The 27490-nt window shown below is 34.4% G+C and overlaps 1 protein-coding gene across 13 annotated transcripts in view; it reads right to left on the bottom strand.

Moving 5' to 3' along the window:
• Positions 1-27490, bottom strand: part of LOC126859014 (disks large 1 tumor suppressor protein) — a 236832-nt gene that overhangs the window by 112026 nt on the left and 97316 nt on the right. For all 13 annotated transcript variants that reach the window (XM_050609873.1, XM_050609875.1, XM_050609874.1 and 10 more), the window contains one exon: positions 5913-5948. In XM_050609873.1, coding sequence (XP_050465830.1) covers positions 5913-5948 — 36 coding nt within the window. The remainder of the gene's footprint in view (positions 1-5912; positions 5949-27490) is intronic.

Here is a 27490-nt window from a genome sequence, read left to right as displayed (position 1 = left end):
TCCGACTTTCTCGCGAAAAATCCGTTTCCTTCTTCAAAGGGTACGATCGCGTTCACATTCGTTCCTGACGATTCTAGCTCGTCGTGTGTAGTACGCGCGAGCCCGCGAGAACGGGCAATCGAAAGAGTTATAAACCATGCTGAAAACGTAGACCGTGACTTCTCAGGTTCGTGCGAGGTCGATCGTGAGAGAGCCTACCAACCGATAGGACGTTTCACGCTTTCGTTTCATCGGTCGTCTCTGGGAATCGCGACTTTTTGCACGCGGAATTCGAGGCATGGAATCTCCGTGATACCGAATTCCATTCTTGTCAACGGGCGGCACTTTTAACGCGTTCTTTCCCTTTTTCCCTTTTGCTCGTGAAAAACGATGTATCATATTGTAAGGACAGATCGGTTCAGACAAAGCTTTTATCACACAAGTTTTGATTCCTGATTAGACAATTTTTTCTCATCTATACTTACATTTTTGTTTCATTCGCATTTATTTTTAGTTATATCGTAAATATTTTAGTTTTATATATTTTTATTTTATATCGAACGAACCAAATTATACATCGAGTATGTATTTGCAATGAAATGGAACGAAATGAATACAAAACTCGAATTGTGATTCCTTTAGGCTATAAAAGCATACATACGTAAATGCGATTTGTGAATATACGAGATTTTTTATTGCTAATTTTTTATGAATATCCACAAAAAAGAAATAACAAATATACCTCGTGACTCGAGTCGACAGTCGACCGTATCGTCAACAGCAAGAACCAGTTTTTTACTCAGGGTCACAGGGCATTCAAATCCAACGAGTGCCGCCAAAGTGCACAAACGCCACATTTTTCGCAAGTGATAAACGAAAAATTTAAATGCAATGATAATCGAAGTATTTATTTTTTTATAATTATTTCATTTTTAGAATTGTACAAAGACGCACATATTAATAATTTAATAGCTAAAGGAATAAAAAATACATTACATACGCAAAAAAACATAATTTGCAATTATTTAAATATATTTTTCATGTGCCAATAATAATCGGACTGTGTCCTAAGTTAAGCAAATTCTAGAGAAAGTCAATGTAACAGACAGTACATCGCGAAACAATGGAGCTCTTAATTCAGATTGCAATTTACATTCCCCATGGATGGAATTCATCATGGATCACTGAGAGCATCGATAAATCCAGACGAGTCGCATTCGATCAGAGTGATCCTTTGAAGGCCGATCTTGACGAAAATTTCGTCAGTCACGGGAAATTCAGCAACGAGAGCGACTGACGTTACATGGCGAATAACGTGAAATTGAGGACAGGCACTGCGTTGTGTCCAGCCAATTAAGGTGAAAGGGTTGTGTCCGATGACCTTTGACCAAATTTCGTGCAACCACACAAAATTGCCTCGAAAATCTTTCGTAAATTTAAGTTACCTCTTGCTGCTTTAATTATTTTTTATCGTAGAAAAAATGCAGTTCCATATATTAAAAATATTTTCAGCGATGTTAAAAAATAATATATTTTCGAAGTACTGTAGGCAATAACGGAACGAAAAATAGCGTGAAAATATCAGCTGATTTTTAGATCTGCGATTTGAAATTTTAATCTAGAACTTTCGTAAATAATATTTTATATTGAAAGAATGTTACATGATTTTATTCAACTTTTTATAAATTTTCCAATATATTCTTCAATATGTTCAATATTTTTGTACATTTATTATTATATTTACAAATTTTATATTATTTCTTATCATAACATTTATTTATAAATTTATTTTATTCTTCAGTTAGAAATTTAAAAAGATATCTTATATCGTTATATCGTTAAAATTATCTAATTTTTAAATCTTTATTACATATAATTATTAAAAAAAATATAACATTATCAAATAAAACCACAAGTGACACCTGTAAGAAATGTACGATCCATACGTGTGCGCTCAGCTGATAAAATAGCGCTGATCGATTCTACCCAATGGCAAGAGAGAATATCAAAAAGTGAAACAATAATGCGATGCGCAATGAAATTAATTCGAAGTCTATAAATTAATTACGGAACGCGCATAATTTTACACGGCAAAACGTTTCGTGTCGGTAAAATCACGATGTTTACTTTGACACGCGGCGATTGCGACTGCATTATTCATGCGCCGCGGAATTTAGCAGCACTCGAAATGCAACAACACCTTTGCCTTTACACTGCATCAAGACTACGTGTGGTGATAACGATATTTAATTAATGTATCTTGTACAATTAGAAACAATTTAGATTAAAGTGATTGCGATCAACAAGCGGTGAAGTATGTCGATTTGCATCTCGTTGAAATACTGATTAAGTTTGCGTATTATATGTGTGTGTGTGTAGATAAAACATATTAAATTATCAACATAAACATCTGGTAAATTTAAAGAAAATAGAAAAAAAAAACACGATACATGTTAAACTATAATTTTTAAAGGATGATTACGTGAGGAAAGTAAAAGTGCGAAAAGGAGGAAAATAAGTAGAGAATTATGTAATTGATATATTTTATATGTAAAATCTACTACTTAATATTTCAACCAATTGATATATTCTATATTTTTGGATAAACAAGTATTGTATAATATATAAAGGAAGAGGTACAATATAATGTATGTACTAAAGCCACAAGATATATTAGCTTAGTTTTCCATTTATTTCCTGAGACAAAACCATCGTGCTTCTCCGAAGAGACTGCACGTCATAATTAGCACATATGTTGCGGACGGTGTCCTGTTCTCTTTTGTTTTTTGTGGAGATTCATGTACTCCGTCTGGTCTCGATGGTCCCGGCATAATCCCTCGCGGTCCTAATAATAAGAGAGAAAAAAAAAAAGAAAACCAGAAGAAGAAACTTAGGCTGCTAACGATCCCCATTTTACTCGCGTTTTTTCGTAAGGCGGCGCTCGTCGTGGAAAACGCAGAAGAATAAAGTAAAGCAGAGGCAAAAGAAAAACAAGAAGAAGGAAATTACTGTCAAACTCCCTGTTAACGAACGTATGGCGGAAACGCTATTAGCAATGCGAAAGAAGTAGTGTCCCAATCGAAGCAAAGCCGTTTCGCGAAATGTCCCAATTGGAACTTATGTCAACAATAGTCTCGCGTCGCGCAATCACCATCACGTAAATAGATAAATCCTGTTTACAGTTGAGTCGTCGTCCTCGTCGTCGTCTGCCGTGCAGCAAAATTTCCCGACAATAAGCCAGTGGCGATAGTGTGATTCGAGAAAAGCGAGAGAAAAAGTTCGAGGGAGGGCTTGGCTCATGGGAAAACAAAGAGGACACGGAAGAAGGGACGATCCCTTTGAGAGACCTTCCACAAAGCGGAGAGTTGTGTAGGGTTAAAAGGAGGGAGAGTAAGCGAGAATCGGGAGACGAGATGAAGTCGATGCACGACAACAAAGGACGTGGGCGATGCGCTTTGTACTTCCGGAAAAGAGAATAGAATTTCTCGTGGAGAGAGCATTGGATGACGCGGCGGATGACGCGTATTGTGGATATCCGAAACAGAAAGAAGACGGCCGGAGGAGAGTACTCTTTCTCTTCTCAGAAGAGGCCATTGAAAAACAACACGGTTTGCCAGAGTGCAAGGATTCACCTATAGAACAAGTACTCATCGAGCGAGATTATATTTTACGTACCGCGTCCAAAGCAAAATTATATCTACATTCACGACACTGAATATTTCGACGCTGCAAATAGATCAAATTTTCATCCAACAAAACTCCATATTTATTGTTTTTTCTTTCATCTTATATGTCTAATTTTCATGATTATATTCATTACATTGGAAATTATAATACTAATTTAAAAAAATTTAATTTGTGAGAAATTAGAATCCTAGTATTGTAATAATATAAATATACGTGTATGTTTTCTTAAAATTAAAATCAATTTGAAGTTGTTATGTCTAAGTCTGCTACACATATATCCGTTATTAAATTCTCATTTATGTATCAATTCGCTTGAGAAATTTTGTAGCGGCAGAATTTTATAAAGATTACCCGACAAATTCGGCATGCGACAATCGCGATATAGCATTCTGAAATCCTCGGTGCCAAAGCACCGGTGGCATAAGACACAACAGATGCACCAAGATATATCCGATTAAACGCCACACTAAATCACATTCAACGCCACGCCATTGTCTCTCGTCTGTCCTCAGATTTCTCTCCAAGGGCATTTCGCAGACTATATTGTATTATCAGAAGGATGCCTCGTAGCCTCCCAGCAATGCGCCTGACATGCCTCAGCGATTCATTTATAGCATTTGTTTCTATATTATATCGTGATGCATAATATAAGCAATAAATCATAAATTATTGATATTTATAATGATAGAAATCGCAATGAGAAAATTGGAGAAAAATTATTTTCCAATTTTTCGTTTGACTCTCGCTAGAAACAAGCTAAAATATATTTTACAAATTATTAAATAACCTGCATATAATAAAAATATCACAATAGAATGCGTATTTAGTTCGTTTCCTCGCATATTCCAACTTGACAGTTAAAATTAAAAACATATTTTGTAAATTATCAAATAACCTGTACACAATAAAGATATCACAATAGAATGCGTATTAAATCTCCTTGATATTTTGAATCTCGATAGATTATTATCGCGTTTAATCAAGCAATTGCGCATTAGATACGGTACTTCTACGTAATAAGGAATTAATTAATCCGCATCCATCTGTGAGCATATTGTATGGAGAAACTCAACAGGCGAGCGGAGGAACGTCAGCAGCAGCTGCGTTGTCCGCACACAGTATCGATTGAAAATCGATCATTGATATCGATGAACGCCTGATCTCTCCTCCTCTATCTCTCTCTCTCTCTTCCTCTCTCTCTGTCTTTCGATTCGACAAATATTTTCGCAAGTCGCGCCGCAACGTCATTAAACAGCTGTGCCCTTAATAACTGCGCGCGATACAGCGCACGTTGTACAACCGTGTAACCAGAGAACGCGATATAAGAGTTCCGATAGAGGATCGCATGCTTCACTGTCATAAAAATCGCTTTTTTCCTCTCCTGCTTTTTTCTCTCACATCTATAATTCTTCTCTACATCTATAGTTATTCGCGTCTATAATTATTCGCGCGTTTTATATATTCAGATTTATTCAGATTGGGTTATTATTTGTGAAATGTTAAATGTTTATCGATAAATTCTTGTTTATTCAGTAACCGTCGACAAATCATGAAATAGAAAATCGCAAGAAACTGTATGTGCGACATACACATTACATCTAGATGTAAAATAAACCTCACATTCTTTACTTTTTAAAATCTTCCATACACATGTGCAAATTTAGATAAATAATTTGGATTTTCTTTCGAGACTAAATTAAATATGCATTGATTTTTGACGCATCTGTATATCTGGATGTGTGAATACAGGACAAAATGTAGAATAAGATTGCATTGCTAATTCAATATTAAAACAGATCAAAGAATGCGAGTTTCGTGCTTCAATATTAGAGACACACTTTGGTAATAATGAACATATTTATTGTAAATTATCAAAATTGGAAAATCGGAAAATCAGAACGGGTAAGAAAAGATTGGGATATACGAGTATTACAAGAGCTTGCGATTTGCATTCTACCGGTTATACCACAGAACCCGGAAAATTTTGTGCAAGACACGGAGCTTTCTCGGTGAACAAACAAACGTGACAAGATTTCTGCGCAAGATTAGCACATCAACATGCAAATTGCAAAAGAATTTCACAGAGTCAGCGTGCCTTTCCGAAAGAAGCAAGCAAAACGCGGACAATAGGGAATACAATATGTGTGAAAAAGCGACGCAAAGATGGTTTTCGGGAAAGAAAAGCTGACAAGTGTTAATACAAATCGTACTTTCGCAAGCGATTTTTCAAAGTTTTGAACGCTTACCTGGTCACTATCATGTCCCTGCCAGCTGTCGTGACTCTGTAACAAAAAAAAGCATTCGGTTAAAAATATCATTGATAGGAACTTGCAAAATAATGTTCAATGTATCTTATAACATATAATTTCATATATTATTATATTATTATTATTATTATTATTATTACATAATTTGTAATATTATATTATACAGTAAAATACATTCGTGTAATTTTATTATTTCGTAAGTATAATCATTATTAATATTATTGAAGAATAATTATTTAAATTTCCTTTCGAAACAAAGATATGCGTTTGTTACGTATATTCAAGTATAAAAAAAGAAAATTTATAATTTTTTCGCAATAATTAAATTTTATTATATTGATATATTAAGAGAGAGAATCTTGATTCTTTTTCTTAACGTCAAATAAAATATATATAAAATTATCAAAAATTGAAAATTTAATAAAGCGTAAAGTAATAATATCATATTAATTAGATAACAGTATAGTAAGATTAATATTTAGTAATAAAAAAATAATAATAACAAATAATTTCGGAAATCTTCTATTCTTATGTTACAGATCAAGTTTCAATATCATTGATGCTGCGCATCAATCGGTGAGTGAAAAAAATTTATTTTATTTTAACGTGAGAGATATATTGTAAAGTGTATAAATTCATTAAAATAGATAAGTTAAAATAAATGAATTATAAAATAAATTAGATTAAATAAACTTTTTTTTAAAAATAATAGTATAATTTTCTTGCTATGATTATTTTTCATATATTTACAATATAAGAGATATATTGACATAATTTAAAATATTAGAAATTTGCGTTAAAAATTTACATTTTATGATGTATCGACGTGAAATTCACCAACCGCAAAACGAGCGACAGAAATTGCGCGAAAATATCCCACGACAGAGTACAAATTCCTTGTTTATTGAATATTAAAAGCAAGAAATGTTGTCGTGAACCAAACACGGTGACGCAGTCCAATTTTCCACTCTACTGATCCACGACGAATCTCGGTAACATCGAGATTTATTTCTCGAAACTCCGATGGTTCACTCGCTCGCACGATCGCGCCAACGGAGAATCGCGAGAAAAACGGCAGATTGGCGAACGTATTCCCTAGTGAAATACGCGTCATTTCCCAGTGAAATACGTATCGTCATATATGTAATATGGATGTTAATGATTTTCACGATGGACATTTAGTGATGTTTTGCTGATTAAAGAAAAAAAATTTAGTTTCGTTTACAGAAAAAGTTCAATCGCGACTGTTGTTTATCGCAATTCTTGGTTGAATGGGCTATGGAAGAAGGAAAATTTCGTTTGAAATATTTTCCCCTCTCACTGTTTACATAATGTCGCCATTTCCACTGTCGCAATGAGAACGATGTGGTTTACTAAATCAATATGAACAATATTTTTCCCGCGCTTGCAGCACGCGAGAGCTCGTACATTGTTTTTAGTGCAGCTAACACATTCGATCATGCCATAAAAATTTCCATTACTGACGCGATGTATTCTCATTGAATAGTAGGGCGAACATGTTTATCGAGAATGATAGATGAAAAATGTATCTGTTTTTCAACGCGATCCAATCTTTCTCTCTTTCTCTCTTTCTCTCTTTCTCTCTGGCTCGAGATATAGAGATATTACTTTTCGATTTACAATAATGACGTAACAGCACTATGGCTGCGTTAATTGCAAATGCGAATAACTAATAATTATTTTATGGAATATAATGTACGATACATATCTTCTCCCCCGTACAAAACATAGCAACGATATACCTATATAAAAAAATTATTTTTCATTTTTTTGCAACTATACAAATATAAAATGAAGAACAACATAAATACATACATATAAAATAAAATATTTCCCCTGCACGGTACAAAGAAATAGTTTCCAACTGTTATTTTTCTTATGAAGATGTCATATGATGGACAAACTGGTATTCGCAAAAAGTCATAGAAAAAATTTTACAAATTAACTTTTCAGAGATACACGGTGTGATTTTGAACGAGTGGCTCGCGAAATGTTGCGCGCCGATGCTCCGACGCGGTTCATTAAATCGATGTAAATAATACGAGGGAGTGTATAGACAGCTGTTTTATCGGACATGAAGGTCGAATCGGTGTCGCGGTCGGAAGTATAGGCGGCGGTTGGTGGTTAATGTCGGGCCGCCTTGTCAGATTTATGACAGCAATATAGGAAGCAACGTTGAAACGTGCCCTGTGTACTCCGAGTTAACGTCTGTTACGATGCACATTCGATATACACACCGCGGAAATTTATGGAAATTGCACCAGTCGCATATTCCTGTAAGCACATTCGCTTTTTTAATATCGAATTTCTTTTCGTACGAAAATACATCAGCCGCGACTCATTGTTGGCAGAATTAATTGTATCACTTTGGAATTTTATTTTTGCGCGATGAGGCAGCTACTCGCAATAACAAGGGATCGATATATGCGTATTGGGAAATAGATGAGATTCGCGGCATGACTCGCGAGAAATTTTTCAGTACTATATTCTCTCCGTCTATATCAATAATGAAATATTTTAATAATAATAACAGAAATATAGTACATACATTATATGCAAAGCTGGAGATGTTCTTATCTTTGTCGCACTAGGTAAAAAAAAACTTTGAAGTGGCTGCGATTAGCCTCTTTAAAACTTACGCTTTAACGTTTATCTTTACGCATTATTTATCCGCGTACAAAGAGCGATTAAACTAATGTTCACGACGCTTTTAAAGCGGCACCACCGCTCTTTTCACAAGAAGATTTGCGACAACAAAATTGTATATCGCACAATGCTGATAGTTTCCCTTTAAGCGCATTCTATTACCGGTCAGTCATTTTAAGTCGTTTTCGGCAAAGAATTAAAAAATATTTAACTCACTAATTTGTATGAATATGATATTTTGTGACTACACGGAGAAAGTTTTACAGTATAAATTATGTAAAATGCATATACATAATATATATATATATATATATTCTTTTTACATTCATTGTGAAGCTGAAGTATAACAACATTAGAGGATAACTATTATTATAAAAGTTTTAAATTATGCATTTTTTGTACATTACGCAGATTTGAATAATTATAACATTCTTTTATAAAATATAATACGTATGTAATATTATTGAATAAAAATACCGTGATATCTTTTATACTATTATAGTATATTCCACGATCATATATAAAAATTATATAATTTTTACTATAATATATTTTCTCCGGGTGTAAGAAAAATGCAAAATATTCCACAAAATATCTCTGTCTGGAGTCTTTTATTTGCGCCAGAAATCAAGGCACTTTTTTATTCGAGATAAATTGCATACCGGGCCAAAATGCACATTCCAATAATACTGACGGTCCCCCTTTTAATGTTGTCGCGTTGCATAAAATTGCTTTTCCAATTAATATCGAAGCTCGGGCGAGCCTGAGCATGCAAATGAAATCAGGCCGGTTTGCCGGTTGCGCTTCGCGCAATGATTCTTTGCGGGCGGACAGATTGGCGGATAGAGATGCTTTCGCGGCGAATCGAACTTAATCGCGAGCCCCGGGCAATCCGTGCATTCGTAACTCTCAACCGGGGGCGGAATACGTAGATTAACAATGGCGAAAAAGTTTTCTCGTTTCCAATCGAGACTCCCAGCTCCCGAGGCCCTCGTTCTACTTAAATGCGCTGCTTTGATTTGCATTACGTTTTATCTTTATTTAAGATTCTCTATGGTATCAGGATGCTCCGATTTTCTACGGTATTGGACGCGTTTGCTTTTTCACACGGCACAAGAGTTAAACAAAATTAAAAAAATAAAATAAAAAAATTTCTCAGTCAAATTACGCGATTTTAACGAGAAGTTATGATTGATAAGATTATATGATTGACTGTTTTTTTTTTTTAAGTTCTGATAACGTTAATTATGCAAGAATGAGGTTCATTTTAATTTGAATATTCAACGCCGAATATTCAAAAAAATATTTGCATTGGTGCGATCGCGAAAACAGCAATAAATTAGTTGAGCAGAATTATGTGCACGTAACACAATGTAATTAGGTACATACACCTGAGTTGCACGATGAAAATTCAACGGTTAAGGGAAACTAATGCCATAGAAAATTAACATTTCGCTGGTGCATTAGATGGTTAATTAAAACTAAGCGGTAAAATGTAAGGTACGAAGAAGGACAATGGAAACGGATGCCAGCTATATAATTAGAGAGTAGCTGGGAAATATCATGGGGTATTAAAATTCTGGACTTTTTATCCGCATTCACGCGCGCGGCTGCTGCCTTTCGGTCATCTTTCCAGCGGCTTTCCATTTTTCGCATTTCAAATTAATCACAATTCACGGCCGGTCTTGGAAAAAACTCAAAATTTCAGGACATTAAATGCTATTCGATAAACTTCTTAATGTGTGTTGAAAAGACAATCAATGAGATCATAAAATTCAATCATACAAACATAATCGGGAAATTATTCATATTTTCGTCACGATTAAATTGTTCGTAGCAAGTAATAATTACGACACGTTCAATAATCGTACGTAATAATTATCCGATCCGTTATGATATTTGTTTACGTGTAAATTGGCTTAAAGGACGTAAAATTACAATGGATGAAGCAGCGACGTATATTGAGAAACATTTTTTCATTTATCTTACGTGTAACGATAATCCACGGAAATAGAAGAAGATTTCGCTGAAAAGATGATTTGTTGAGCACCGGATCGGGAAAACGTCCCGCGAGCGGATGGCATCGTGCGACGAGACGGGAACATTCGTCTCTCGTGAGACACGCGGCAAGCTCGTAAATCCGGCTTACGACTCGGATGGAATATGGCATGGGAAGAGGAGAGGCAAAGAGACGCGGATAAAAGGTTGCTGTGGAAAAAGAGGAGTTACGCGAACATTGGGGGCGAGGGACCCTTTGGGCATTTAAGGGGATGATCTTAAGTGGAATACTATTCTCCTCGAGAAATAAATTACGTGCCTAAGAGAAGTATGATCTTTAAAGTATGCCTTCGTCCGTTTGAGGAAAATTTGTAAAATATGATTCTATCCGTTGTCTTACTGCTTTATTTTGAACGGGATGCTGGCTAAAATTGCAAATGTTAACCCGAAGAGAAATGTGTATACGTGTGTGTGAATTTGACACTAATCACATATTATAGCTAATACAATATACATAAAAAAATTCCATACTTCTTTAGACAGTTACATTGATAAAAATTTTATATTATAAACAAATATTTCATGTTGTAAGAAAATGGAAGAAGAAGAAAAGAAAAAAGAATTTCTCGTTACACAGCATATTTCTTAATCTTAAGCAAAATATCTTTTCATTGCTTTCATTATTTATCTTTCTATTAGCAGAACTGATCTCTATGACAATCAGAGAATAATTTTATAATAACGCATAGAAAACATAAAGTACATAAATAAATATTTATTAAACGGACAATTAGAAGATTACTGTAAAAAAATCGTGCAAAGTATAAATAGCACGATATATTTTATTGCTAGCACACAATACACTTTTCAATCCTGAAAAATCGCTATGATTTATTGTTAATAAAAGTAGAAAGTAACGCTTATTGCGGTGCTCGAGGTTTAAATTACTTGAGATACGAGAATACGCATTTTCTAAGAAAGTCCGAGTTACGAGCACGCGATTTAAGTTCTAAGTCAACGATTTAATGGTTAAGGGGATTAGATCAACGACATATGAGCCCGGAAAAAAACCAGATTAAACTTTTATCTCTTGTGTTTTTAGTGCCGCTTATCGCTCAACGTCACAATTTTATCAGTGGGCCAATATATTTAAAAGAATAAATATTTTTTCAAAAAATTTTTCAATTTTGATACATTTTATCTTTAATTTGTAATATAAAAAATTTTATCATAATTTATATTGGATATTTATGTATATTATATATACTTTAATCATTTTTATTCGTTCGTTAATGAAATTTATCAACATATTATCGTGTTGATTCTATTTTATTGCGTACTCTGTTCTAATTTTTCGATAATTTCTTCTGACATATTTTACGCGGCGCAGAGTAGATTATATCAAGTATTTTGCACCTGTGCATTGCCATTAAAATCTTTCGTAAGCTCGAAATAGCTCTGTACGTTGATTAAATTTCATAGATGTCTCGTAGTAAATAAAATTATGTCATGAAGGTACGCTGGAATTGCGAGGATGCCTCGTAAATTCAGCGTCGCGAAGACACCCAAGCACACCCCGACTTCCACGACGGTTCAGGAATTTGCGCGTGATAATATTTTGTCAAAATTGCCTAATTGCGCGAAATTATTTCACGATATCGTGCGCAACAACTCTGCGTCAACTTTGTTCTCGCGCACAAACGTAATTAAATTAAGGATAGAGCGCGGCTTATATGCATAAGTCGTTGCAGGGATTCTTCTTGCGTCTCGCGACGAGAGTTTCGGCCGAAAGGACGACGACGCCGATGAGCGCAAAACATCCATCCAAGTGAAAAACTGACGCGTCGACGCCAAACTTTCTTGCGGAAAACCATTTAGGCGAGGTACGCGCATATCGGAGGCGGCTGCTGGCCAATACTGCCTCTTAATTATGAACACGCGTAGCTGGCAATAATTAATAGACGCGGCCCGGACCACGCCTTCGCGACGTTACGTTAGACGAGCAAATACCGAATTGTTCTTCGAGATCGAGGGAAAGCTCGTTCGCGTCGCGACTCACTCGCTTAAATTATTAACGACCTCGTCCGCTTACGTCTCTCACCAATCTCCTTGTCGCTTCTTAATTATCAAACTTGGCCGAGGCACGAATGCCGGAGAGAGAAACCGCAGACGATTTAATAATCACCTCGAGTAATAATCGATGTGCCGAGATATCGGAGAGATTTGCGCAATAAAATATATCGAGTATTTCTTGATAAAATCTCCTTCTCTCATAAGTTTAAGTCTCTTGCTCATTATATAATATAATTATATATCTTTGGAAAAAACAAGAAAATTTAAGAAACTTAATATCCGAATAATTAATTTGCATAAAAGGCATATATAATGTAAAAAAGCGTTTAATAAACACATAATTCGACATTTATAAATACATGATTTTTCAGCATAAATATCCTGTTGAAAAATAATCCAATAAATTTCAACAGGCAGCTACCATATATGCACGATATTACAATTTGAAACCATGTCACGTATTTTCGAAAGAGCTCCTGTTAGTAAATAAAATTGCAAAACTAAAATAATGCTTGCCATATGATTTCTCATCACATAGTGATGAGCCAGCAAGATACATGATATCTCATTTGTTGCAATTCATTGAAAAATATAGAATTTTAAATCCGTGCGATTGCAGGTGATTACATACTTGAAATCAATATATTTGGCAAGTTTAAATCCCTGTATTTGTTCATATTAATAGAAATACTTTTTACAAATACAAATTTTAGGATGCAAATTTTAGATACAAATTTTAAAAAATAATAAGCAAATAAAAACAAATATTTCAAATATCTACTTCTGAAGATAATGTTTCTTTTTCGCTAATTTAAAACAGGATATTATACTTTTTCATCTTTAACAATGTTGTAACATTAGTTACGATAATTAAATCAGAAAGAGGGAAAGAGAGAATTCATATTATTCAAAATATAAAGAATCTAAGAAGCTTGCTGTGTGGAAAAGTAGAAAAAGAAAGAAAAGTAGAAAAAATATCGGTATTGGAAAGAAAATATCAATAATCTGACATTTATATACATACAGTTAGACTTCTTTGTGAAGTTGGAAAAAGATAATATCTTGAAATAATCAAAAGAAGACAGAGACAAAAACAACCATCATATGAAAAGAATATCACAAAAGCATTTCTTTCAGTCATATATATATATATATATATATATATATATATATATATATATATATTATACATATTACAGACATTTATTTATTATAAATAAAAATTGCAAATTAATTGTATTTATTTTATTATTGCAAATCTATAAGTTTTATAATTGAATATTGTTTTGCAATATACATATATAACGATCAAAATTTATCAAAATTAACTCGCGAATATTATATCGCGATCTAAAAACTTCATGTCTCATTTAACTGTCAGGATAAGCGATAAAATTGTACGCTATTTTACGTGGACATCGTTCGCTCGCACTTCAATATCGGACAGGGAACTCGCGATCATGCCTGATATTTTTTCTTTATGATTATGGAAGACCACGGTTACGAAGAAAAGGAAAGGTAAAAATGCCGTTATAGACACGTTGGAGCTTAAAGGTACATCGTTAATTCTTTTCGCGTGTAGCTGTGATGCCTTTGCCATGCACGCCGCTTTCGTTATTTCATTCTTTACGATGCGATCTCGGTCCTTTGTGTTTGCCATTTCCATAATCTGGCCCTTCGAGAAGCCAGTAAACTCACCGTAGCACGAATCTGCGACAGTATTTCTTTTACTCGCAAAGTCCGCAGTTTTTTAATACCGTAATATATAATCTGGTCATTAAAATGGAATAGCCATGCCCACCATAGGCTATATCTGCACAACGTTTGTTAGAGCTGTCGTTAAAATATGTTGAAATATCATTGAGGAGATTATTAACACAATTCACATAAAGTATAGGAAGTAGAAGATAATCCAGAATAAAATTATAATGAATAAAATCTTCATAACAATATATATATATATATTTCTTCTATTTTATATTTATAATTATTTTATATATTTATAAATATAAAAAAATTAAATAAAATATAAATATCATTAAAAGTTTTAATGGTTCTGTGTGTGGAAAAGATTAGTTGCAAAAATTCACTAGTTATTACTTTTTAGAATTCAGAATTTCAAGCTGGCAAAGAAATCACGGTTAAAAACTATAGTCGCGGATTCAGAACATTTCACGTATATGGACGTGTCATTGTTCAAGCTGTCGACATATTCGAATAAAAAGTGTCGCGATCTAACGAAAAATCGCGTGTGTCCGGCGTATTGCTGCAATCGCGTATATATCGCGTTAAAATTTACGATTGAATATTTTTGCAACAAATGACACGCGTCTCGATGTTTCGTCGTCGTCGTCAGTCAATTTTTGCACGCTCGTTCGTCACCGGAAGGCCGGATCAACGATCCTGTGAAGAGAAGGGAAAGTAAGGGAATTTATCGGTGTCGCGGTAGCCCCAGACGACGTACGATGATAATAAAAAAGAGAATAGCTAACAAAGGGCGCAATGATCTGATAATTGAAAAAAATCATAAATTCGATATTTATTGCCCCCTCCTCTTGTGTTCGTCGTTGATTTATAATTCCGCTTCTATTGGTCGTGCGGCAATAATAAGAGTGCGATGAAACACACCCTGTATCGGAATTTCGTCAAATCCAGATGAGTGATCATATATAATAAAGGAATAATAAAAGTCATCCCTTTCTCAGAAAAGAATTATTAATTAAGAATTATTGTATGTGCAACAAAAAATGTTTGAAAATTTTATTGCACTTTATCTGGATGTTCTTTCATTTAATTGAATAACTAACAAATTCGTCATCGCGCATCATGTACACGTGATATTTCTTCTAACCGACGTCACATTCGAATATCACACTAAAAATATTTTAAATAATTATTTTTTATGCACAATTTAAAATATGTACATTGAATAAAATTATTTAGGTTTATAACGTGGCGGATGATTTTTTAAATGAGTAATCGCAAACGTTTTACGTTGAGTTATTTATCCCATAATGCTTTAAATATATTGCATTTTTCATGATATTTTCAGCATTTTCAATCAAATTATTATTTCTCTTAGATAATTTTGAAAGAAATTTTAAATATTATTTATTTTTTGATAGTAATTGATTGAAATTTGTCGAAAATATTATTTGCTATTTCATGCTTTATAGACTTTTATTATGAGATGATATTAAAATTAAATTAATCTGATAAATCATTGCGCCTTATTTTGCAAAAAGTGAGTGTTTGTCTCGAATCCAACGGATAGGGATGGCCGATTAATGAAAAATTGCACCAAGATTGATCAGCTAAGAAGAGTAGATCCCATCTTAATTAATGTTTAACGACGAGATCCCCGAGAAGCCATAAAGCTGCCGCTGGTCGGCGCTAATAGCGGAATAAAACGGAGTAGACTTCCAACGTTTAATCCAATGAACGAGACTTCACTACGCTCGTTATGTGTCATTCGATAATATAAAGTAAAAAGCCGTGATCTTAGATAAAACGAAGAAAAAAATCGTCGATTTTTCGACCGCAAATCCTGCACCCGATTAAATGTCTCCTTATCTTGCGCGCGCAACGTTTCTGAGAAAAGCTACCTTTTTACATATTATCAGTATATTGAGAGAAAATTTATGCGCCCTTTACTGGTAAATGACGATATCGAATAATAAACCAATTTAAAGTAAATGCGGTGTGCGGAGAGTTTATAATTTATGCATACGGAAAACACACACACGCACACAATAAAGAGAGAGAGAGAGAGAGAAATATCTTTTATTAAATATATTATCTATTTCTACAAATTAATGTGACTAGTTATTAGCGTTGGCGAAGCTTTAATCACATATTATTTGGGATAGCATTCTCGGTTCGAGAATTCCTAATGCAAACGAGTATTGATATAGATGACATGTATGCAGATAATAACATAATATGTATAGCGACAAAAGTTTCGCTTGATAATCATTTGACAAACGCGGATTTTTAGAGGCAAATGCACGCACATGTGCGATTGCGTGCGCTACGAGAGACCAGCCATTTCCTGGCAGGTAATATCGCGCATGATGTCAATGACAACGCACCGAACCATACGGTAATACCTACTCTAATTAACCTAGGAATTTGCATGCGTTTCCACGCACGATTGTGTTACGGGACAATGCGATACACATACACATACGCTCCGAGAGTATATATATTTTCCTATTTCTTCGCGCTAATCCGTTTCCAACACGGATAAATTATTGGATAATCCCGCTCGCATGAACAAGTCGCAATTAATTGCAATTAATTGTTCGCGCGCGTATTTAATGTTAAGAGAGAATCGTAAAACTTTGGCGCGCGACTGAACGATACTAATAAATTAAGTTAATTTTAGCTTTAATAACGATCAAATATCAATTTTGCTTTTTAATAATTTTAATAACAAGCTATCATGTAATTGTTCTCATTATATACACATATTTTATATAATTTTATATAAATTATGGAATAATTTAAATTCTGATATATGTATATTATATACGTATATTTAATAAATATGTTAAAAGCGTTGTAAACTTGGTATTTTATGATTTTTGCATCATAGAAAAATTTATGTTTATATTTATGTTTATTATGACAAAAATATAATTTAAAAATCTAATTTATCCCAGTAGTTTCGTACAAAAAATCTTTGACTAAAAAAAAAAAAACAAAAAATTACAGTATTAATATTAAACCAAGGTACTAAAGACAAAGTATCATCTAATCCCGCGATGTCTGAAAGGCGCATTTTTACATTAGCCATTTTGCATCCCCTTTCTATCCCTCTTTCTACCAGAACCACCTTGTGCCAGAACTCGAGATCTTTATTGCGTTTCGAAGTACCGGGAAGCGCAAACAAAGCGGTAATCTGTCGCGCAGGATGTTATGTCGCCGTGTGCCATGTGCCACGTCGGCACTAAATTGCATTCCGTAGTAAACGAGCGAAAATGGCGAGAGAGAGAGAGGAGACACACTGCGTGTGTGAGCGTATGCGCGTAACGGTGATATAACGCGCCTACATTGCGCCATGTCTTTGTGTACATTGTAAACATTCGCGCGCGCGTCTGGTCGGCGAATGGCCGACAAAATTGTGCGTATGGATATCGTCGACAGCACGTTTCCGCGCTTTGCCTTTGCTTACCTCGCTCGTGTCTTTGTAACGCGTTTGCGCGAAAAAAAGCGATCGGCTCGCAAGCGTAATCGCTTCAGCTGCTTTGTGCTTGCGCTTCATCGCGGATTCCATCAGTCGCGAATAATCGATGTCGGAATTGTTGAGGCAACTTTTTATATTTCGCGGATACTTCCGAGAACGGTTTATGTTAATCGAAACGATATATATTTAAAAATATATCTATATATACATTTTTCTCTGTTTCATGAATATATATTTTTTACCACGAAATTCAAATTACCAATATCTTCGTAATCCAATTAAAAGCGAAGCAGCAAGGTAAGTGCGCGCGGATATCGGATGGTGCGCAATTATTCGCGGACACGCCAATTATTTTTCCGTCCGCCTTGGCGCGTTTTTGTACATTTCCTTTTTTCCTATACCGCGGAGAGAACTTCATTAAAATTCGAACCCAGTATGGTCGCGCAATGCCGCGAGGCATCCGCGTCGCCGCGCGTCGGTTGACGAGTTCGCCATCACAATTATCGATAAAAACAGCGAGAGTACGCGCGGCGGTGACGATGGTGGCGGACGAATCGTTAGCAAGCACGGATACAGAATTGGATTCGAATTGATTTTCACGATGGACAAAATTAAAAACGGAATCGATTTGCCTTCGATTAGCGTGTCGCTCGTCGTGTCGCATATATAACGGAAGTATTTTATGTTCTTTTTTTTCAATCCCCATCACAGTTCTTTCCTCATCGTTTCAACTGTCTCGTTCGCTTCATCTTGCAATGCGACGAGTTGGCTTTTAAACGACATTAAATCGTTATATTCAGCGTGCACGGGAAATACGGCACTGATGTATCAGATATATGTAGTTATATTCAAAGTTATTATATGTATAGTTTTTATACATCAAATCAATTTCTTGTAATGCTTTTTTGTTATCTTTCTCTTATTTATTAATCAATATATCCTTTATATATATATATATATATATATATATATATATATATATATATATATATATATGCTACTTTTTTTATTAATGTTCACTAAAGATACCACTTTTTCATAAGATCTATTAAACGCCGTATCTCAGCAGTTTGCCAAAGTCGACGTCGTAAGAATCGAGTCATATCACTCACGCATCACTCACAGCTCATTTATTCAAACATCGCACAGCGGAAAGTCCCGCCGTTAAAAGTCACCGAACACGCTTATTAATGCAAATCGCTTCCACTCGGCCGCTCACGCGAGTTTCCGGGCTCGATTCAAGTTTAATCTCCGGGCGCTTGCAATCAAACGCCTTTCGATAAAGAGACTCCGTCGGCGAGGCGGACGATATTGGCGAAACACAATCCGTATATGCAGTCACGATGCAAGCAGTTTGTAACGATCGCTATATCCACGCGGATGCGACAGCCGTCGCCGTCGTGATGCAAATCGGGGAGGGTTGCTGCGGACGTCCAATCGAATTTCTGTGCTGAATGCCCAAAACTACGTACATAAAGGACCACAAAGGCTCGTTATCGAGCAGTGTTACCTGCTAGACCGAAATTACCTTGTCCCGAGTTTCCCACAGGACAAACGTCGCATCAAGATATGTCAAGGTAGGTCCGTATTTGTGATGGAAAAATGTTGCGCTAGCAAGTTATAGTATCGAATTGTATGCCACAAGTACGTATCAGAAAAAAGACAAGTAAAGAGAGAGACAGACAGACAGAAAGAGCTTCACAGTTATTCTCTTCAATGATATTGATCTCTACTAAATTTACAAAGTCAGTAGTATGAGAATATATAATATTGAGAAACAACAAACAATTCTAATGATGATATTTTAAATAATATTTTAACTATATATATATATATATATATATATATATATATATATATATATATATATTAAAATTGTACCGAATAATTTATGTGAGATTAATACATGTTATAAAAACGTACATTTTAATCCAATTAACAGTATAAAATATCAGTTAAAAAATATCTATTGCAGACAAAATTACACCTCTCTCTTTTATACATTATTCTAGCATAAAACATTTTCTCATATTACTCTATTCTATTCTAATCTCGACGTTGTTTAAATAATAATTTTATCTTTCTTGAAATATTACGATCTTACGTTTATGAATGTTTGCATAAACATACGTTGGAAAGCTGGGTTATATAGAAAGTTTATAAACATAATTCCGCAAGAACCAGCATGTTTCTCGCACATTAACATAAGTCGTGAAACTTGTGACCGTTGCAAGCTGCTTTTCATCAGAGATTTTCATACATTTAGTATATTTTCGCTAATACCGTTGCAACAATTATGTAAACACAATATATATGTTAGGAACGCTACTACTGGAAAATACATACGTGTGTCATCAATATAATTCGTTGATTTAATATTAACAAAGCAAACAAAAGTCGCTGGACATCGAGAGCGAAGGTAGATCCATCCGTTCGCTGTATTTATCCGACGCGGGAGTTGACTGAAGGAGAATCGATACACAATAGGTAGCTACTTTATTTCTCGTTTGAAGATGCTCTCTTCGCGAAGCTTTTCTCATCTAGTTCAAATATTTTATTCATGCAATTTTATTCCCTTCCACATTCATATATTAATTTTAATATTGCGTGTTTCTTCTTTTATATTTTCCTATTTTCTGCGCATCTTTTTGAAGTTTCCTGTTTTAAAGTGCCGCATAATCGCATAATAATCAACGCTCTCATGATTGCGATTTTATACAACACTTTCAGGCACTTTCAGTTGTCCTTTCCAATGCGTTTTTCTTTCTCTTAGCTCAGCAAAAAAATTCCGATGTCTGTTTCCGATGAAAGTTCCGAGAGTAATACGCGAAACGTCATGCGATCTGAGTTTTCTCCGATACGCATTCTGCTCCAGCCGCGAAGATAAAATTTATACGAGCGAGCAGACAATCTCATGAATAAATGTACCTAATCGCTAATCATCGCGATGAAATGGCGAAAAAGTGAGAGAACAAACATTCACTGCAACTTTTCTCTTTGCTATATCGACAACGAGATATTTATCCGATCGAGCGATCTCAATAGTTCGTTTTACTCGATAAATAAATAGAACAAAATACAATAAAACAGTCTTTTCCAGACGGCGGGCAATTTCCTTTCTTCGAACAAGATTATTAAATATTTCAGACTTTTCTCGTAAGTGTACAATTTTAGAGTTATGTTATCGAACTTCATGACTTTGACGTTTCTTCGCTAAAAGTACCGTTTGTCATTTTGTCCTCTCTTTGGCAATTATTCGTTACTAAAAATACTAAAGAATAAGTTGTCTGATAATTCTGAAAGAGTACGCATTCAAATGGAATACGTAAGAATGACTGTCAAATATGACTGCTAATGTAGTCGGCGCCAAACTTCCTATGAATCAGAAATCTTTCAAGTCGCAGATAAAGAAACGAAAAATATCATGGACTCATTTCGTGATTAGTCAGCATTTCAGAGAACAAAATCTGCGGATTTAATTCTTTAATTCTTAAGTGCGATACTTTATAATCAGCATTACAAGATATTTCTATATGTCATATGGGAAGTAAACATCATATGATTTAAATTATCTTAATTACATTATTATACAGATATGTATAGATTATCAGTTTCAGGACAATGCAATGAATTTAAAATGCATATAATTCAGCGGAATAAATACATCATTCGTATATATATTATCATACCGATAAACAATATTATCAACTTCAGCATCAGGCGATTCGATAAAATATCAAGGTGACTGGCAAGTACACGTGTTGACCGGTCGATCGATTCTCAACGAGACACCGTCGCCGACATCAGACGTTAGTCTAGGCGGAAACGCTTGTCAGAAACTTCAATTGTGTATAGGCCGTAGCACGTTCTTTGGAAATGTCGACATTAACGCGTGTACCAGTTTTCATAACAATGCAAGAACACAGTTTTGTAATTAATCTTCGGCAGTTCGCAAACGCTTATTAATCTCGATCCATCTAACCGAACATCGTCTCTCTGCTGGTCGCCTGCTTTTTAAAAATCCGTCGTTTCGGCAACGTCATCTTCTCCTGTTCTTTTTTCACCCGCATGCCAACACGAGAGTGGTGGTGGTGGTGGTCGTTTCCATGGAAATGTGCGTGCAAAATTTGTATCCCCGGCACAGTCCCGAGCTGTCGTGAATTCGAGAAAAGCTCTCGTTGAATTACGAGCCACTAAAGAGGTTCCGTTGCGAGCAGTTTTCCGCTCTCGTGTCTTCCGCCCACGACCAACCAACTAACCCCTTCTTCAGACCGTTCCCGCGCGAGTTAGAATACGACGGAGCCATGTATCTCGGTTTGCAGGTGCAGGAAAACGGGCAAACGAATTTCCTCGAGAAAATGCCGCGATAATGGATACATCCTGCGTGGCGCCCGCTTTCCGTTCTGGTGGCCCAAAAACGACGCGTGCCATCCTTTAACTCGCGATATTTCGTATTTTACTTTAATTCCCAAATTCCCGTGCGCAAAACTTTATCGTACGGCACGGATAAAGCATGCTGCGCGATTTCTCACGAAATTTTACGCGCCTTTACGATGCGCGACAAACTCAATGGATATCAAAAAATATCTGATGTCGTTTGAAAATATACATATTATATTTATAAGCAATATTCAAATTAAAGTTAAAAGTATACACTTTGAATATTATGTAAAAAATAATTATTTTATCTTTTTTAAGATAGCGGTTAATATATTTCTATAAAGAAATATCGAACTGCAATATTTAAATTGACAAAACATCGCTAATCAAGAAAAAAAAATGAAAATTCTGGGTGTATTTCGGCTACTCTATAATTTTGACTGGCAGAAACGCGAATATACAAGGTGTATAAACAAGTATAGACTACGCAAACGTATGTAATCTAAGTTGCTGCTGTCGCTTCGAAGTTGCCAAAGTTGCTTTGTAATCAGAGTGATGTCTGAACGTGTTACCGGAACTGTGCATCGAGGTGGAAATAACTACTCTTTCTCTCTCACTCTCTCTCTCTTTCTCATTTAGTTTATCTATTGTATTTCGATGTTATGTATCTTGTATATTCCCATATAATTTTATATCACTGATAAATAATTTGGTGTCAGAGTAAGTAAAGTGACGTTAATCATTCTACGTGATCACCTATCTTTTTGATCAACATAGCGTGAAGATAATAATGCTATCAAATTACAAGAATCTATGTGAAAACCAGTGTGATGTAGTTTAAACAGTCGTTTAACAAAACGTAGAAATGCAGAAAAGTTTCGCAATGTTAGTGCATTGAAGTTTCCTCGTTTTTATGATTTAATTTTAATATTACCATTTTCCTGTCTCGATCTTATCGAGGTATTTGTATAATTTCAAAGTAATTTCCTTGATTCTGTAAAATGTAGAATTAACATACTTTTTTTTTTCAATTCCGAAGCGATAGAAAACTGTGAGTCTCGCTAAGCAAGACTCGACAGCGACACCGATTTCTTCGAGATATACGCCATTATCGTTCATCTTATAAAAGTTCGCGATGATAACGGATCGAAAAGGTACATGCAGGGCAAGCGCCTGGAACTTGGCGAAAAGTAATTAGCTGAAATTGGAAATGGCAATTAGTAAGCGAGAGACGAGGAAGGGGTTTTGACGGAGATGCGAAAAGTACGAGGAGACTTCAATTATAGAGACTATCTTCAGAGATACTTGCATCGAGAAACAAACTCTTCTCACGCCGATGGCAAATGAAGGAAGCTCCTATCGAAGATCGAAAGATCAAACTTAGCAAGATTGAAAGAATTTAGTAAGAAGTAAAACGTAATAAGAATAAAGCGCACGCTTATATCGTAACATTATACAACTATTAATGTAACATTAAAACCGTAAAATAGCAGTAATTTATGATTTAAAAGACCAATCATGGCAATAGCTACTCAAAGATTCCATGTATGAAAAATATATAAGATGTTACATATATATATATATATATATGTAAATAAACGTACGCTGGCGATGGTTCAAGTATACGCACGGTAGCAAAGCGCGTCGAGTGATCCAAATTATCTAGAAATACATCGAGAGCAGTGCCTGCATGGTTGGCCTTTGGTCGCATATCTCAAAGCAAGAGTAGCCTCTAGTAAGACCACTAATCCGCATGTCATCCACATCAAAAGGCACCGAAAGCTCTCTGCATATGTGTATGTAGGTGTGTCCACGTGTGTATATGCAACTACATATTTTCGAAGTAAATGGACTGATTCAAAGCACTCGATCGCGTGTATGCAAAATACAGGATTCGGGCGAAAATAGCGACAGGAAATTAGCAGATCGAATAACATCACAGAGATTATATTTACTATTATACCAAATAAAGTTATCGCTGTCACACAGCGTTTACTTAAATCACAAATGATATCGTTGCCGAGATTATTGGTTATCCAACAAGACTATGGTCGGTTAACACTTTACGCGCAAATTACCGTGAAAATCGTCAAACGAATTTGCGGAGAGAATCTCTTTGGCGGATAAAAAGAATCACTGAAAGGTGTGCGGAGATTGCGACGGCTGTATCTAAAAATAAGTTTGCAGCGAATTGCAATCGTCTCGTCTCAAGAGAAACTCTCTTTGCTTTCTCAGGAACACAGTGTGTTGATAAAGGGCCGAGAATGTCAAAGACACTCTCGTGAATTAACGGCTGGTTTTCAAGCGGAAACTCATTTGGAGCTTGGTACCTCGAAGCGCCTTTTTTGAGGATCAAGCTAAAGATTTTTCAGTCTACTAATAAACGAAAAGAACCGCTATGTAAGTCGTAATTTGTCGTTCAAAAAAATTTAGGACTACAAAAAACGAAATAAAATAGATTTGAATAGTAGTGAAATATTATAATTAAATTATAATTAAACCCCCTAATTGATAGTAATAGTGAATACAAATAAAATGCAAATTATCATATAAACGTTTATTTAAAAATAATTTTGTTTAAGTAAAATATTATTTAAAAATTTATATTTTCCACAAAAAAAAATAAATACACAAAAATTCGTAGTATAATCTTAGAATTATATTAAGGACTTTAAAAAATGAAACACTGGTTATAATGATTTCTCTAGTCACTTACTATTAGAGAGAGGACTACATGAAACATCACTTAAAAGAAATCTAGAGTTTTATTTAATTAGTTGCCACAATCTGTGGCGCAAGAGGAATCAAATAAAAGGTGAAATTAATTCCGTTGTGGAGAGGAAATCTGGATAATATAACGAGAAAGATACCGTATAGCACAAACATTCATGTTTAATAGCTTGTATTGATTTTGACATCCACACTTAAATTTTTGAATTATTTATTTTATATTTGTAAAATAAACTAAATATATATTTCACAAATAAGGTTTTAATTAATATATAAATATATAATTATTATATTTTTTAAATTAACTATTTATAATCTTCAATAGAAAAAAATAGCTTAAAAATTTTAATTTAGTAAAATATTTATTTTGAATACCATTTTGCTCATCTCTTAATGAAGACAAATAATTACGAGCCAAACATTATTAAATTTTTCGATATTTTCATTGATAACAATAATGCGCATACAACTAATTAATGCTGGTTCGAAAAGAGGCCGTAACAAGAGTATATTTCAAGCAATGAAGGCTCGCGTGACGATCTGCAACAGTGAGTATCGATCAAACGACCGGTAGCAAGTACCGAAACGCAATAATATTATTGTTGTCGGATGCAATGCGGTATTTTCGTTTTGGAATTCGTATCGCGCGTGTCGCTAAGCAATCAACTCAGGGCCATAAAAGTAATTGCTACGAGTATTTTCTATGTCACATGACATAAAAATATCTCGTTTACGCAGTTTTTATCACTTGTCATTAACTTGACAACGTTTTGTAATGTGATTGCGATATTATATCTGCAATTGATCGGTCGCAACGAAAAAGAAATAAGTAAACAAGCCGACGAAGCGGAAAACACGAGCGTCTGCGAATTTTCCAATGATTTCCGCTACGACACAAATCGATGCTATTTGATTGCTACATCGATACGTTAAGTTCGTAATTGGCACATGTAAAAAATCCAAAGGTTAGTCCGATTAACTTCTATCGAGGTTCTATCGCTCAACGTTCTTTTGCCGATCGGATATCGAAAATAATCAATGATGTCGAGATACAGGAAAAAGTTAGCGTTTAATAAAATATTCTAGTTTACTGATACTTAATGCGATTTTATAAAAAGATGGAATCTTTGATTTGGCACGCGCATAAAAATAGTAATATTTTATATATTTTATATATACATATACAACATATACATATATATATATATATATATATATATATATATATATATACAGGCATTCATTTTAAATTTTGTCTCTTGGCTTTTTGAATTTTATCATCAAATCTGTTTATTTTTTTATTAATATTTTGTTAATCTTCTTTCTTTCTAAAAGTCGTAATTTGCTTATTAAAGATTTCTTATGAAAGACGAACTATTCTCGTTTAATCCTCTGCGATATGACTGCGCAACAAACCTAAATATTATTTTGTTAATAAAATTGTTAGGTAATTTTAATAATTAACAAAAATAAAATTAAAATTTACACACAAATATATCTTATAATTTTCAAGCAACAAAAAATTTAATATTTTATGAAACAAAATACTTTTATCTTATTTCTTATTTTATATTTTTTTTATTAATTTTGATATAATTTTCTTCTTTCTACATTCAATTTTTTTATTTTTTTTAATAATTTTTAAATGTTTTTTTATCTCAACTTGTACTTTGCGCATTTTGGCGTTTCTGTAAATAAAGAAATTAGTATAAAAATTTTTTTTTTTAAAATGCCAAAAGTATAAAATCAGTTATCTTCGTGGAAAGAGCAAAAGTTATGTTTGTAGTGTAATAGATCAAAATTGCGCACATATCTAATCATGTCCTGTTCAAACAGAAATGTATGAAGTCTTGCCGAATTGGCCGCGTCATCGAAAACGATAAATTCTCGATTGAGTTGAAGTCGTGCCGCAACGACTAGTGCACTCAGAATCTTGGCAAGCAAGCAGACCTTTTGCGCGTTTTTCTCCGATCTCGTCGTCACTTCATGGCACTCAAGAGAGCACAGAAAATACAAAAATGAGCACAGAAAGACGAAAGTCAAACAGAACCCTTTTGCAATCGTGGCAAAAACAGCCTCTGCGAGAGACGTGGCGCAGATTATTATCTTCGATTTTCGACTGACGGAATTATCGAGAGTCCTATCGTCCGGTCAGCCAAGTTGGCGGAATTTCGGAGCATTTTATCATAGATTCTTGAGTCAATCTCTTAAGTATTTCATTGATTTCATCTTAATAGTATCAAGAAAAATTTTTACAACATTAGATATTTGTGTATGTTAGAAATACAATATATATATATATATATATGAGAACTGATTAAGCTTTACGGAATGGAAAAATTATTTGCATGTTGGAAAAAAATGTTTGCGTTGTTGAAACCTATATGACACAGACAGATGAAAGAAGAATATTTTTCTAACTTGTGTGTTGGTCTTGACATTTTATTGTTTATTTATACTCTTTATTTATTGAATAATGCAATGCGCTTTTCGAGAGAGAGAGAGAGAGAGAGATCATCAT

The sequence above is a fragment of the Cataglyphis hispanica genome, chromosome 2, assembly GCF_021464435.1.
Source record: "Cataglyphis hispanica isolate Lineage 1 chromosome 2, ULB_Chis1_1.0, whole genome shotgun sequence".
Classification (NCBI taxonomy): Eukaryota; Metazoa; Arthropoda; class Insecta; order Hymenoptera; family Formicidae; genus Cataglyphis; species Cataglyphis hispanica.
The sequence above is the reverse complement of the archived record's forward strand: the minus strand, read 5'-3'. Positions and strand labels throughout refer to the sequence as shown.